Source organism: Prorops nasuta, unplaced genomic scaffold (genome assembly GCF_024137725.1).
Source record: "Prorops nasuta isolate Cenicafe-Biocafe unplaced genomic scaffold, Cenicafe_Pnas_1.2 PNAS00011, whole genome shotgun sequence".
Taxonomy (NCBI): domain Eukaryota; kingdom Metazoa; phylum Arthropoda; class Insecta; order Hymenoptera; family Bethylidae; genus Prorops; species Prorops nasuta.
The window spans coordinates 464,455-478,458 of NW_027116808.1; the positions used below are offsets into that span (position 1 = coordinate 464,455).

The following is a 14,004-nucleotide window of genomic DNA, read 5'->3' on the forward strand; positions in this document are numbered from 1 at the left end:
TGGCCAAGGGCCACCCACGTAAGGCTTCCTTGCTACGGTCCTGAATTCTGGGATACAAGATATTTTCGGTAACCCTAAACCACAAAACGTCGTGCGAGAGATAATTCCACGGGTTCTTCGAGCTCTTTTTTTGGCTTTGTTTTTCTCGTTTTTAGGTTAGGGTGCGCGGTAGCATGAGGAAATCCTTTCGAGCAATTAATCCATTAACCAGAAGGTATTGGCTTCCGTCCTACATTTTCTCTCTACTGTTTATCCTTTCTCAATCTTGTGTTTCAGTAATTTGGTGTTTATAGAGCACTTGGCAGATGATACTAGATTTTCCAACTCACGAGGAAATTTGATTTGATTCAAATTTGCGTGATTTCATCGCGAAGCGTAACCTGCCGACGAAAAGAGTAAGTTTAATTCATCCGTCGGTATGGAAGACTGGAGTTGAAGAAAATTGAGGGAATATTTATTTGGTAAATTAGATTGATAAAGTGTACAAAATGATTACTGTAGAATTTTATTAGACTTGCGTAATTCTTCTTGTTTTCGTTCATTATTATACAAAGTATTTTCACAACAACCTAAATATTATTAATTAACAAAGATTAATGAAACTTTTCACGAATAAACTCCCATACAGCACCTAGTAACTTAAAGACATCTTTTAGTCAATTGGATGACTTAAAGATGTCTATAAGGCAACTTTTAGTCAAGTGTGCTGTATGGGCTTTAATTTAATTTCAATAAAAATGATATGTTTAGAAATTGGTTAGCGCATCATAAAGTTTTACTGTTGGATCAAATACACAAATTACAATTCATTCGTCCCAAGTATTACTATATGCTTGTACTAATTAAGCGTTGTCTAAATAACGTTTCTTATAATCGCCACTTGGATCGTATTTATTTTCCAACAACTTCCACTCATCAGGCTTATGGTCGATAATGTAATGTGCGAATTTGTCCGACACATTTTTTTGAGCCTCACTGCAGGATGCACAGGCAGTTTGTAATGCGTCCGGCAAATTTTCTGGAATTTTCATTGAAATCATGATTGATAGAAAAATTTGAATTTTTGGAAGCAGATGAGAATGAAGAAAAATAAGAAAACGATAGAAATAAATAAAAGAAATTTACTTTTGAGTTCAGCTGCTTCGGGTGGACAGGGATTTTGGTCCAAGAGACAGCCGATGTAATTGTTGACGAGTCGGTCGTTTCGAATAATGGAATCAATGTCAATTTGATCGTATTTGGTGGTATACTTTGTAGTTACATCCTCCGAGGCAGCAAGAACGCAATGGATAATGGCCAAAGTAAGTAATACGAGCGAAGCGTGGCCCATCTTGTGTATCATCATCTACCGCGCCACCTCTTATTACCGAAGACAAAACTCGTGCCAACCAACTTCCTCCGCAGAGTACTCAGAATGTACCAACCTCGTTAAGCAGGACCTTATAAGGCTCCAACTTCGCCTCGTTAGCTGCACGAAATCCATCCTGATTACTTATCAGTCCAAACACATTTCACTCGTAATTCAACTTGTTCTCAACACGCACCTCTCATCTAATACAACTTCCTATCACGAACAATTTTATTCAAATTAACTACGTCCTTCAATGTCAACTCGTTGATAAATTCGCATCGGTAACTTTGAATATTTCAAGTTTCAAGTGCAAGTCTTTTGATAGAAAGAAAAAGACAATTTTCAATAATTGATCAATCAGTTTTATTAAAATATTTTACAGAGGCTTGATAAAAGTTCGTAATAATAATAAAATATTTTATAATTAATCAACAAAGTGCTGAGTCTCGTAGCCTTCAGATTCAGGTTCCTGGGTCTCAGTGCAAACGTAGCAAATCTTGCCAATGTCACGCCAGCACTCGTTGCAATGTACAAAAGGGCAGGTGGGGCACTCCCGAAATTGAGGAGCCACGCGAGGCTCGACCTCTTCGCAAACTACGCAACGACGACGCGCGCAAGCGAAGAATTTGAGCCAGCCACAAACACCGGGAAATCTCTCTCTCAAAGCTACCCAGGGATCCAATTCGTATTTCAAGCGTTGCGTTCGTACCAAAGCTTGAATCTTCCCCCGTATAAACCTATGAGAAATTAACCAAACTGAATTACTCGAATCTCCATCAATCAGAATTCATAAAGTTCCCCACTAACTTTACGTAACCCAATCTGCGTCTTAGTGTCTCATTATAAAGATACAAAACTCGTCTCTTCTCGCGTTTCCGGTAGAAAAACGAGCAAATACCGCGTCTCAATCGTTGCGTATAAGCCGTGACGAACAATAGCGTCCAGATAGATAAATAGGTGCCATATATCTTAACCACAACGTTCCTTGGCAACTCGCTGGGCTTGGGAATGCAAGCACTATTCGAGACCACGTTCTTCACTCGTCGTTTAATATTGAAGCCACTTATCACACTTCGTATCAAAGAGGCTATCAACCCTGTGCCACGAATATCCAGCGTCATATCGTGATGACCAACCTATAAAAAATCAGACTTTTCCAATATAATCTCAATTTTGTTCATCAACAATCCTCGTGAATATAATTCTGCTCGAACTAAAACAGTTTTAATACCAGTTCGATATTCTTGCAAGATAAAAAAAACACTGATTTATATACAAAGGTTTAGGATGATTTTGGCAAGATTAGAAAAAAGGGGAAAAAAACAAACCAACGTTGAAAGGGTTGAAACAATCTTATTAAGGTTTCTTTGAATCCTCGGCGAGGTTTGATATGATTTATTGGCGCGTTATAGTACCTGCGTAAATTCCATTCGAGCGTGTCTTTTCACCAGGTCCAGCGTTTCGTAGAACAGTCTATCCAGCAGAACGAAGGTTGTGGCGGTAATCATCTCTAAAATGAGCTTGACCGATTGGCCACCCAGATGAAGCCTCTCGAGTTTACTAGGTGCCGGATCGTAGGGATCTACGAATTTCATTCGCTCGCGTTTTTTCAGTGGCAAAAGCGTCAGGCTGCCCTTGGACTTTCTTCGAGCGTCGATTCTTCGAAAATATGGAGTAACGTAAATATTGTCGTGCTCGATCTCCGTGAGATACTTGTCGTGATAGGTTTGGGCACTGAGTATGATCTTAAGGAATACGAAGCTGAGGCAACGTTTCACGAAGGTCATCACTGTCTCGAACAATCTTCTCCTAGCGTTGAACTCGTGCATCACGGCTTTTGCCGTATCGCTGGCAGTATGCACGTCGATGATAATGGGTGACAACTTCACCTTATACTGCAGCTTGGCATCCTTGAAACTCTCGCTCAACTTGCTTCGGGTAGCTTCGACACGTGTAAACGAATTCTTCTTAGAGACTACTTGGTTTTTTCCTCGGGATTTTCACGGACTATTTTTACCTTTGAGAGAAGCGTAGCCTTCCCCGATACCGCTGTCGATTTTTCCTTCGGGATCGCAAATGCTGGATCCTCCCAATGCTTGGACCAAGTTGCACACAAAGGTTAATTTCATTGGCCAACAAAGCAGCCACGCTGCGAATATGCTCACTTTATCGTAGCACTTGTTGTAAGCGTTTCCAAACATGTCCCTGACAAATTAATTATTATTTTGTCTCTTTATTTTCAAATATTTTCTATTCTAACGAAAAGTTGATAAGATAACGATTAATCGAAGAATTAACCTGCATCGCTCCGATCCACGACTGAGTTGCTCCTCGCAACGTGCTTCTATTTTACGTTTGTACTTTGCTTCGTAAATTTCGCCTACGGATTTGGCATCAGCTATTTTTTTCTCTTCCTTTTCCTTAATTTCCTTGCTCCTCAAAGTATCATCCTGCAGCTTATCGAGGTAATCATTTTCTTCCTGCAGTCGATGCATCTCGTCCTCACCCTCTATTTCCTCAACGATAGGACTCATCACGTCTCGGACGGATGATAGAGCGTCCTTCAGCTGTTTGCTATCCGCCTTCATACCTAAAATAGCCTAACGAAGGAATAGATAAATTTTTATGAGTAAAAAAAAATTTTTTTAAACAATTTGATAATAATTTGATCGTGTTAGAAAAACTAAAATTATATACGAGTAGGTATTAGATTTGTATAAATACAAAAGTAATTACTTCTTGAAACGGCTTAAACATCAAGTCGAATCTCGTTTTGGTGAGATTATAAGTAAGCTGAGCGGTGCATGCAAAAGTTCTGACAACTTCTTTCCCATTATAAGTGAGATTAAATATTGGTCCAGCGATTAAATAGCCTAGTACCAATGCCCTGAGGACTCCGCGTCCTGCTCTACCGCAAAAGGCGGGAATCGTTAGGAGACAGATGCATCTCACCTGTCGTAAAAAATTCATTAATATTCATTCGCTTCAAACTTTTTAAATAATTCTGCTTCATTTAACATTTTTTCCTGTTTTGCTAATCCCCTTTTTTTCTATACAAAATTTAAAACGTCCTAGAGTGCAGATGTAAATAGACTTATATCGCTGCAACTATTATAGTCACCAAAATTTTACATATGACTTTTCTGATAGAAAATAATAAAAAGCTTCGAAAAGGTTTTATGCAAAGATATTGTAATTACGGGGATATATTTCTTTTTCTGTATATGCTTTAAGGTTTTTAAAGTGACGAGTTATATACTTATAATTGTTTATAATAAATGGTCTAATTATTCTCATTGTTAATTATCATTTAATAATATATTTTTAATATTTTTTTGGAAAAGTTCTTGTGTAAAACCTGAATCGACGCTGCGCACCCAACTGATAACATTATGATAAGAATTCCTGATACAGCTAAAGTGGTGTACTGATCAAATTTTAAATCCACTATAATTGCCTCGTACAAAATCAAACTCAAACTCAGGCCAAGCAGGAAACCGAAAAAAGCACGAGATTTCTTGTGTGTCCCAAAAGGATCATAGCAAACATGATATAATTTTGGACAAGACTTTAAATATGATTTTAAGAATTTTTCCTTAAAAAGATTAGCAATTATGCCACATCGATGCTCTTTTTCCATTTCAAAGTTTAAAAAAACACATAAGAGTTGATTGATTTACAGCTTAAAATACTCTTGTTTAAAAAGGTTATGCCAAATATTTTGACAACTAATTGTTTTTTTTATATTATCAAACATTGGTATGTGTATGAGTAAAAATAGAGATACGTTTGAAAGGTTTTATATTATGTATAAATAAACAAGCATTGTTTAAAGTTTTATTTTTCAGAATAATGTTTTATACACTAAATTTAAACTGTGTGCATTTGTTATGGCTTAACATTTATTCCTGCTTTTATCGCTTCATCCTCAAATTTCACACGGTACAACCCTTCAGGGTCGTATTTCCTAATAAGATCTTGCCACATAGCTTTGTTATTTTTTACTATATAATTAATAACCGTTTTTGCCATATTTTTCTGTGATTTGGAACATTTAATACAATCAGTTTCCAAGGCATCAGGCAATAATCCTGTATATAATAAGAATTAATTATTGTAATAAAAATTAAATTTTTTATATACATAATTATTTTAAATTTTAGTGAAAGAATAGCTACTTTTAAGCTCGAGTCCTTCCGAGGTACACCTTCCTTTATCCATCAAACATTTGAAGTAATTATTTAATAAACGTTCGCTCTTTAAAATTTCATCCACATTTATATTATCGAATCGATTTGTGTATTTATCTTCAGCAATTACTGAAACAACCACTGTTCCAATTATTAATAAATATACTAGTATCAGTCGCATGGTTAAAAGATTGAGACGTTGACTCGTTGGGAGAAACAGAAGAGACGTAAAATTAAGCTAGATGTTAGTGATCACTCGTGTTACAAGACTTTTCAACTAAGTATCATTGTCGAATCGCATAAGCCATCCTTATATACCTGCTGGCCGAATTATCTCATTATGCGAGTAACTCTAAGACAGCTAAGAAAATGGTAATCAGGATAATAAGATGGGGAAAAAGCAAATTCACATCGCGCACAAAACAACTGCTGTTTCACCTTTGTCGTATTTCTTCTACTTAACAGAATATTCCTTGGCAATGATTGGTTCAAAGCTATTGACAATTCAATATTTTTTAAGATTAAAATTTGCAAGTCAATAGTTTTTTCTAATAATTCCCTGATGCGCAGCGATTGTATGAAAATCGTACTAATAAACTTGTGCACTTATTAATATTAATTGGAAGTATGAGTAAATAAAAAAAGGGTAAGCGATACTGAAGGACGATGTTTAATAAGACGAGGGAGAGGATGAAGTTATTAACACACATTTTTCCAGGAAAATATTTTACAGTTTATTCTGCAAATTGAATAAATTTTTCAAATTTGAACATAAATCTGTATACAAGCTTTCAATTTGCGCAACTGCGAGTGATGGCATTTTTGCTAATGGTACATTCAGATCACATAGATCATAGTATTAGATGGTCTTACTTTATATATACAATGACAATTCTTTTATTAATTTTTAACTGTTTAAAGCTTAATATAGTCTAAAACATCACTTAACATATCATTTTTGGCCTTTCTATAAGAAAGCACGCAGATATGATAGACATTTACTAAAATGTCTATTAAAAATATAGAGTGAAAATGTATTACCTAGAAATCGTAGTAAAGCAAGAATTTTTTCTATTTCTTAGCATTACTACATTTCTTCAATTGGCTTATACATTGCAAATTTTCTTAAGAAAACCTTTTATCACAAAGTTTTCTATTATCATCGAGTGCTTTGGAAGAAGTTGACATTATATTTATACTTTTCTTTTCTGTTTAACTTATTATATTAATTGTATGAATGCTAACGAATGACGATGAAACATGGTAATAAAAAGAACATGGTAATAATTTAACACTCATAATGTCCCGATATTTCAATTGAAGTAATAATGCATGATATTAATGGAGGAAAACAGGATGCGATATTTATTTAACACGTATCGGCATTATGAATTATGTTAAATAATTACTTCTTTAATTGTCATTACTCCTAAAATTCTTGTGAATATATGACACAGACGGAGAAAAAAATAGGAGGGTTTATATGATTCAAGAAAAATGATTTTCGCTATAACGTAAAATTAATAATTATCTATCGTCATGATATATTTTTGTTTAAATTGGCAAAACGATGCAAAAAATAATTGAAAGAATTACCTATCATATTTATTTAAAAAGAGAAACAAAACAAAAAGTCATGTTTATGATAAAATAAACATTTACCCATGCAATAAGTTATTATTGTATTTGTCTTTCCGACAACAATTCTAAATACAGAATTTTCTCTACTAAAAATTTAATATACTTATACAATGCTTTTTATATACATACATACATATATATATATATATATATATATATCTATATATCTATATATTTAATATAACTCTTTTTACTTTTTACATTTATACAAATGTAGAGCTTATTCTCATTCTGTATTTAGTTTGAAGGTAAATTATCTATCTTATCTTGTTCATATTTTCAACGATCTTTGCCAACTAATTTTCAAAATATGTTGAGATTAAAAACAAAACATAGATTATGTTCGGCATTTTATCTCTAAGGCATCTCCATGCAAATAAATTATACGAAATTTAATTACATTTTAATATACGTTATTTGTTACGCGCTAAAATAAGTGTACTTTCTTCATGCTTGATTCAACATTACATTACATTTAAAGCATAAAAATGTCTTTCAACGTGAATGATTTAGTTTAAATTTCGTCGTTTGACCACGCCGAGACCTTAGAGCCTTTTATCAATCGTAGTTTGTGCAAGCCTTATCAATTAAAAGGTACTAGTTGTAATTTTATTTACACCGTTGCATCAGCAACGTAAAAACCATTTCACTTACTTTGCTTAATTACTCATTGTTCATCATTGAGGAAATTTTGCTCATTGCCAGTCTTTACTTAAACTACAATGAATGTACACTATTTTAATTGATAATGTAGATTGCAATCAATGAGTAAGAAAATGTATAAAATATAAGAGTTCAAAAGTGTTATCATATCCAAAAAAAAAAAAAAAATAAATAATAGCTATAATGTGAAATAAGCACGTATGAAATAAGAGATCTTCCTATCATCCTATTCACGATAACAAATGCTTTCTGTACTATTCTATTTTCGCCATGTTTTAACAATAAGGAATATACCCGACAAAATGCGAGTTCGTTTATTCATGCATAACATTAACACTCAAATTTTATCATACACATAGGTAGTTGAATGTTGTTCACTTGAGGTAGTTTACGTGACATAATAGTAATAAAAAGTGTATATTATAAATTTAAACGGGTAAAATTGACCACCAAAATAACTGTAATCAGACTACTTCTATCATTAAAGTTTTCCATTAACGCGTTCTTAAAAATTTTACTATACTAAAATAATATTCTAAATTGACATTAGTGTCTTTATATTTCCTTATTGTTCGGTATGGTTAAAAGTAACATTCAGAACAAGGATGCGAGGAATGGATGAAACAACATAGAGGGTACTATAATACAATGATTCAACTGATTAAATAATGCAATAAAAGGTTGCTTAAACCGGCAGTGCTAAGTTAAGTTATCAAACATTGATTGTTTGTCATTTTTAATATGAAATGGAAGATATCTGTGGTGATATATTTAAAATGATTATATACCGCTCCTTATAATCGCGTAACTTTATATTGCATTGCACAATAAGAATAATGAGCAATCTTTTCCCCCTGTTGTGAATGCTGAAATCCTTAGACCCGAGTTGAAAATTAATCGTATGACTTAATTCGCAGAATATAAGATGTGACTTAGAATTGAGAAAGAAAGAAATACTTCGCATGGGCGATAATCAATTAGCAGCAATCCATCCATTAGAAACAAGGTAGTGCAGTATTTTGCTTTCCGGTTCTGATTGTGGCACGATCTTGGTCTTTTTATTACCATTTACATATTCCTGTAATAAAACCATTTCTATTTTTAATACAAAAGAAAAAGCTACATATTTCAAAGGAAACTTCCAATATGTTTACACTTACTTGCAATAATAATGTTTTCTGTGTTAAATACTGGGTCGGTTTCAAGTTAAGTTGCGCGCACAACGATTTTTCTTGTTTTGTCAGAAGATGCGAAGCGGCCTCCAATTCTATTTCTCGTTCTTCCGATCCTTTCGATGAAGCCAACGAAGACTTGGTGGAAGAAGCCGCACGACTCATCTTCTCTAAAGTAGAGATGTTGGTGGAAGAATGACTGGATGTATTGGAGTTGCTATCCGGCTCCACCCATTGATTGGCTGGAATCGTCATCCGATTGTGATTGACTTGATTGATTGAGAAGCTGCTGCTGGCTAAGTCTTGCTTTGCAGTGGACTTTCGGTCGATGAAAGTGTAACTTTTTTCTTCTTCTCTGCAAACAGAAATAACCATACACTCTTTTTATATCAAAGTAATGCATCTGCACAATATTTAAAATATAAAAAGGGGTATTGTAGTTTTTGCTGTTATAAAAAAAGAACTAAATATTATTTTTCAAGAAGCAGCGTATTCAAAAATAAGGATCTTAATTCATTTAATTTTTTTTTTGTGGTATTGTTTATATATAATATCTTCTTTAAAAATTATCCAAAACAATCAAATTTCATTAATTAACACATTAGGGAAAGGGAATGAAAAACCAATGATGCGAAAATTAAAACGAATATTAACGATATCGAGACACGCATGCTTATCTATGTAGAACATTGTTTCGGTATATTAATTATTACTTTTGCATATGATTTGATTTCACGTTGATGTTGATTTCAATGTAGGTGCTTAGTTTTGTGAAAGGACCTGTTACATTTCATTAAATCATTATATCAACGACTTGAATTGAATATATTGAATAAATAGAAACTTTTTAATAATAGATTTTACCTTTTTTTTGAGGTGTGACGGTGTATTGTTGTGGACGGCCCACTGCTGCCCTAAGTGAAATGCAAACTGATACAATCTGTTCACAAACGCCTGGCAACACGCACCACAAACAATCGAATTAGTTGAAGAAAAGCGAAAGCTACAATATTCTGAATAGTTAGATTTTGATTCTAAATTATAATCGAGTTCGTTTACGAGGGTATAAAGTTACTAATTAGTTAATTATTTTAAAAGTATTGAAATATTGTATTTGTACTGTATTTAATGGTGTGTAGTACCTGCATTACTTTAGAACAGAGTTGGTAGTTTACATCAGGTACCTGTTCAAAGCGATTTTACGATAAGCTATAATAATTATATTTCTGTAACATCACAACTTCTAGAGCATTTGAATTGTAATTTGCAGCTAAAGACAATACTGTGTGTTGTTTTAATTCTTAATTCTAATCAAACTGCATTCAATGAGATAATATTTATTTTACAAAATGTAAAAGTAAAGTACTACTTTTCATGTTTGTTTTGCAGGATGAAAATAAACTAGGTGAAGGAAAGTAAATAACTTTTATTTTGCAAACATGCTAAAAAAAAAATACTGTATCTGACCCTCACTGCTATGTAAAATAGTATATTCACTATGGAAAGAAATCAATTACCAACAAAGTTCCAAATATGGCTGCACTTGGCTATATTAGTATCCCTCACCTGTGGTTTGGGTATCATCTCACCTTGTGCTAAGCCAAACTTCACAACTTGTAGGCAACAGCTCACTTTCTTTCCTTGGTTAATAATCTATTTATTCATATTTTAATAAGTTATTATGAAACATCGATTACATTCAAATTCTACAGTTTTTAGGACTGCAAATTAATTAGGTACTTATACATTGTATCTTGATTTCTAATCTCTATTTTCTACAGTCTTCAAAATTGAGAAAAAAATATTAAAAATATAACAATTGTTTGTGTAGAAGCAACCAAGCTTGATGAAGTTATTAAATTAAATACTGTGTAAGCAGTACATAGCTTTAATATGGCACTACATTCCCCATGCATGTAAGTATTATTTTTATGCAGCAGTTCACTTTTTATCATAGGATAAAAAGTCATACTAATTTGCAATAATTACAATTCTTGCTTATAAACAACATGCAATGATAAAAATAAATAGTACATGCAAAATCAATGATTAAATTTGAAAGCATGTTGGTAAATTATGAGCGCAAATTTCATTTTTGACAAATTCCTTTTAAATTATATGAGTAGTGAAAAATAATTTTGTTTTCTTTTTTTGCACTACAAATATTTACGAAATACAGACTGCAGAACATATTTAAGCCATGTTAATTGTTTATGGATGAAACATGTGAGGAAAAGAGGAAATGTAAATGCAAACAAATACTTACAGATTTTTTATCAGTCCAATGATCTGCTGTTTCTGTTTGTCCCTGAGATTGTGCCAAGACTTGTTCAAAATGAGCACACTCTTCATGTCGCGTAATTCCATTTTCCCTATAACGGTGCAGCTCGGATAAACGTAAACGAAGTTCTCTTTCTCTCTCAAGATTTGCAAGAAACTGTTCATATTCTTGTGCTGTATAGAATTGAGCAAATACTCGAATGCGATCCCTGAATTCTCTACAAAAGAAAAAAAAAGTAATAATTAGGGAATTCTCTACATCAATTGTGTTGTTAATAACTTTAAAGTAGCTTCATTAAAAACTAATCATACTTTTCTTCTTTTGTTTGTTTTTTTTTTATTGGTTTATCTTTCCTGGATGAAGCAAAGAATGCTGCTACTAATTGATAATCCCGTACTACTCTTTTTCTTCTAGCACTTTCTCGAAGGTTATTAGTATACATATCAACTTGTGCCAGTTTAAGTGCAATATCAAGATCATCATCCTCAGCAGGATTTAAAAACAAGGATGAAACAAGGGATTCAGCTTCAAGATTATAATCCTATAAAAAATTGTTGAACATGAGCATTGGCTAGAGAGTAATATATATATTGAGAATAGCAAAACCTGTCTTTGGATCTTACAAAGTCATCTCTTTGAGGCATATAACCTAGCTCTGCAGCTTCTTCCGGCGTTATGTCCAAAGGAGGTAACTTGGATGTGATATCAGGGGATAAAGGTCCATGATCTGATGTGGTTTGATCTGTGATATTAGGATTGTAGACTTCTACTGAGGGCCAAGTATGCTTTCCAATATTACCATCGAGGTATCTGGCTATGTACTCTTCTTTTGCTTCTATTTAATATAAAGGAATCAAATGAATTAATGAAACTGTAATCATATTGAAGAATATAACTATAAAACTAGCAGCTTACCATCTGGTGAACGAGTTTCGATATGCTCACTAATACTCTCCCAGTTTCCATAACTAAATTGTTCAATGGCATCCAACAACCTAAGCTGTTCCATAGCCGTCCAGTTTCCCCTACCACTAAATATACTAATTGTGCCCGAGTCCTAAAACATATATTTGTTTTAGTTTTATTAGAATTTATAAAATTTTAAATATTAATATAGAAATACTTACCATAAACTGGTACGAATGGTCATTTTTGTGTTGACCAATTTCAGCTCCAGCAGAAAAACACTATAGAAACACAGTCTTTAATTCAATATATTATTTATGTAACTATATTTAACTTTATTTAATGTATTTATTAGTATACTTTTATTATAAGGATATTAACACTGACAGTTAGCAGTAAATATTTGGTTTTGGTTATCACTAGTATTTTAAAATGTATCGCGTGGATGTATCAATGAAAACGAGAGAAACATAAGAGTGGGGATGAGAAAAACAAGTTCGTATACTAAATCTCATAAAGATTAGAAGGATAGGGATGCGTGAAGGGGTGGGTGGAGGAAGGAGGTTGGGTTGGTTGGGGCGGGATAGCACGTGACTCGGAATATAAGTTTGCTGGGCTCACCTGCAAGCAGAGGTCGAAATCCGGGCATTCTACGCATTTTACACGCAACCCCGTGATGTCTTCTTGACAATACGTGCAGTTGTACTTAGCATACAGATCTGAAAAATATTCGTCATGGTCAATTATAATCTCAGTGTAGATAATAGATGATGATTAAACAAAACACAGAATTTTGTACGCCCGATGAAATACGTACCCGCCATTATTATCCTGCAGGGTTCTTCCAGAACGATCTGAATGACGTCACCGCATACCAAAGTTCTCACACTTACGTATTAATATCATGAATAGTATCTTTTCGTGTCCAATTTATCCACAGAATCACATGAATGTATCAGTATATAGATGTGTACCCGTGAAAAAGCTTTTTTTACTTCGCGGGTTTTTATTTAATAGAATCTTCAATTGTAAAAATATTGTTTATGACTATGCGTCGCCTAGGGATTATGCCGAATACGCATGCGTCCCTCTTCCTAACCTAACCTAAAATTTCTGTAACCCCCTCTCCAAACCCTTGCTGAATATTTCAATGATACCAACAAAAAAAACAAAGAATTTTAATGAAAGCACCAATAGGAGCCTTTCAGCTTTTACTTGCAAAAAGTAGTTTAAAATAGCGCGAAATTTAAAAGCAAAATTTAAGAAACTCGTTTCGCTTAATACACTATTTTGTTTAGTTGTATACAGCATTTTTCTACTGTTTTTCCTTAGTTACACGCACTTACTTATTTATACTCGTTACTCGAAATGGTGTAAATGCTTGGTGCAACGAAAAGAGAAACGGATAAAAATGAATCAAATTAAGAATATTTTCCATTTATCATTAAGAGGATTTCGTACAAGTCCTAAAACATTATTATATGATCAACCACATTTTAAAAAGTTCAAGCTGAAGCAAGCCAAAATGAAGGTACTGTCCTCCTTTTTTTGTTGCCTTATTTCCATACAATATTACAAATTTTTGTTTTTACAGTGTAACAGTGAGGATACCCCGGTATTTTTAGGGCGGGGAAAAACGGATAAAATAATATTCGCTTTTGTAGCAGGAGCGGTATTCTTTAACTCCGCAAGATTACTCAGATTTATATATATTTTGTCCCAAGAATGACAATTGTCAAACATTCCTGATTTTTGTGAGTTACATTTCATTGGATAAATTGTGCATGATTACAAATCAAA

The 14,004-nt window shown here is 33.3% G+C and overlaps 3 protein-coding genes across 5 annotated transcripts; all 3 read right to left on the bottom strand.

The window, feature by feature from the left end:
* Nucleotides 1-488: 488 nt before the first annotated feature.
* On the bottom strand, nucleotides 489-8,349 carry LOC136777643 (uncharacterized). The gene is made up of 7 exons (XM_066734080.1): nucleotides 8,280-8,349; nucleotides 5,530-5,682; nucleotides 5,243-5,442; nucleotides 1,545-1,564; nucleotides 1,425-1,491; nucleotides 1,126-1,345; nucleotides 489-1,018 (listed from the first exon to the last, which is right to left on the bottom strand). Exons 1-7 carry the CDS (start codon nucleotides 8,338-8,340, stop codon nucleotides 843-845), a joined length of 897 nt encoding a protein of 298 aa, XP_066590177.1. The 5' UTR covers nucleotides 8,341-8,349; the 3' UTR covers nucleotides 489-842.
* snky (sneaky) lies at nucleotides 1,726-5,166 on the bottom strand. Its single transcript, XM_066733864.1, has 7 exons — nucleotides 4,710-5,166; nucleotides 4,088-4,303; nucleotides 3,650-3,951; nucleotides 3,369-3,556; nucleotides 2,767-3,293; nucleotides 2,159-2,487; nucleotides 1,726-2,088 (listed from the first exon to the last, which is right to left on the bottom strand). Exons 1-7 carry the CDS (start codon nucleotides 4,989-4,991, stop codon nucleotides 1,776-1,778), a joined length of 2,157 nt encoding a protein of 718 aa, XP_066589961.1. The 5' UTR covers nucleotides 4,992-5,166; the 3' UTR covers nucleotides 1,726-1,775.
* On the bottom strand, nucleotides 6,251-13,344 carry Ada2b (Transcriptional adapter 2B). Of its 3 annotated transcripts, XM_066733865.1 has the most exons (11): nucleotides 13,022-13,342; nucleotides 12,826-12,923; nucleotides 12,426-12,485; nucleotides 12,214-12,355; nucleotides 11,922-12,133; nucleotides 11,610-11,839; nucleotides 11,284-11,515; nucleotides 10,160-10,201; nucleotides 9,882-9,931; nucleotides 9,006-9,372; nucleotides 6,251-8,923 (listed from the first exon to the last, which is right to left on the bottom strand). In XM_066733865.1, exons 1-11 carry the CDS (start codon nucleotides 13,026-13,028, stop codon nucleotides 8,819-8,821), a joined length of 1,545 nt encoding a protein of 514 aa, XP_066589962.1. In that variant the 5' UTR covers nucleotides 13,029-13,342; the 3' UTR covers nucleotides 6,251-8,818. The 3 variants fall into 3 exon arrangements, with proteins under 3 accessions (XP_066589962.1, XP_066589963.1, XP_066589964.1); XM_066733866.1 differs by lacking the exon at nucleotides 10,160-10,201 and having other exon boundaries at nucleotides 13,022-13,341; XM_066733867.1 differs by lacking the exon at nucleotides 6,251-8,923 and having other exon boundaries at nucleotides 9,087-9,372; nucleotides 9,882-9,971; nucleotides 13,022-13,344.
* Nucleotides 13,345-14,004: the final 660 nt, after the last annotated feature.

What these genes read in the sequence shown, in the direction of transcription:
- Ada2b (XM_066733865.1), bottom strand. An exon ending in ATTTCGACCTCTGCTTGCAG is followed by an intron (nt 12,486 to 12,825) that starts GTGAGCCCAGCA and finishes GTGTTTCTATAG; the next exon opens with TGTTTTTCTGCTGGAGCTGA. An exon ending in TGCCTCAAAGAGATGACTTT is followed by an intron (nt 11,840 to 11,921) that starts GTAAGATCCAAA and finishes AATTTTTTATAG; the next exon opens with GATTATAATCTTGAAGCTGA.
- LOC136777643 (XM_066734080.1), bottom strand. Translation starts at nt 8,340, where the DNA reads ATGGAAAACTTTAATGATAGAAGTAGTCTGATTACAGTTATTTTGGTG. An exon ending in TTTGGTGGTCAATTTTACCC is followed by an intron (nt 5,683 to 8,279) that starts GTTTAAATTTAT and finishes TAATTGGAACAG; the next exon opens with TGGTTGTTTCAGTAATTGCT. An exon ending in CGAAGCAGCTGAACTCAAAA is followed by an intron (nt 1,019 to 1,125) that starts GTAAATTTCTTT and finishes TGAAAATTCCAG; the next exon opens with AAAATTTGCCGGACGCATTA.
- snky (XM_066733864.1), bottom strand. Translation starts at nt 4,991, where the DNA reads ATGGAAAAAGAGCATCGATGTGGCATAATTGCTAATCTTTTTAAGGAA. An exon ending in GGTGCGCAGCGTCGATTCAG is followed by an intron (nt 4,304 to 4,709) that starts GTTTTACACAAG and finishes TTTTTACGACAG; the next exon opens with GTGAGATGCATCTGTCTCCT. An exon ending in AGGCTACGCTTCTCTCAAAG is followed by an intron (nt 3,294 to 3,368) that starts GTAAAAATAGTC and finishes CACGTGTCGAAG; the next exon opens with CTACCCGAAGCAAGTTGAGC.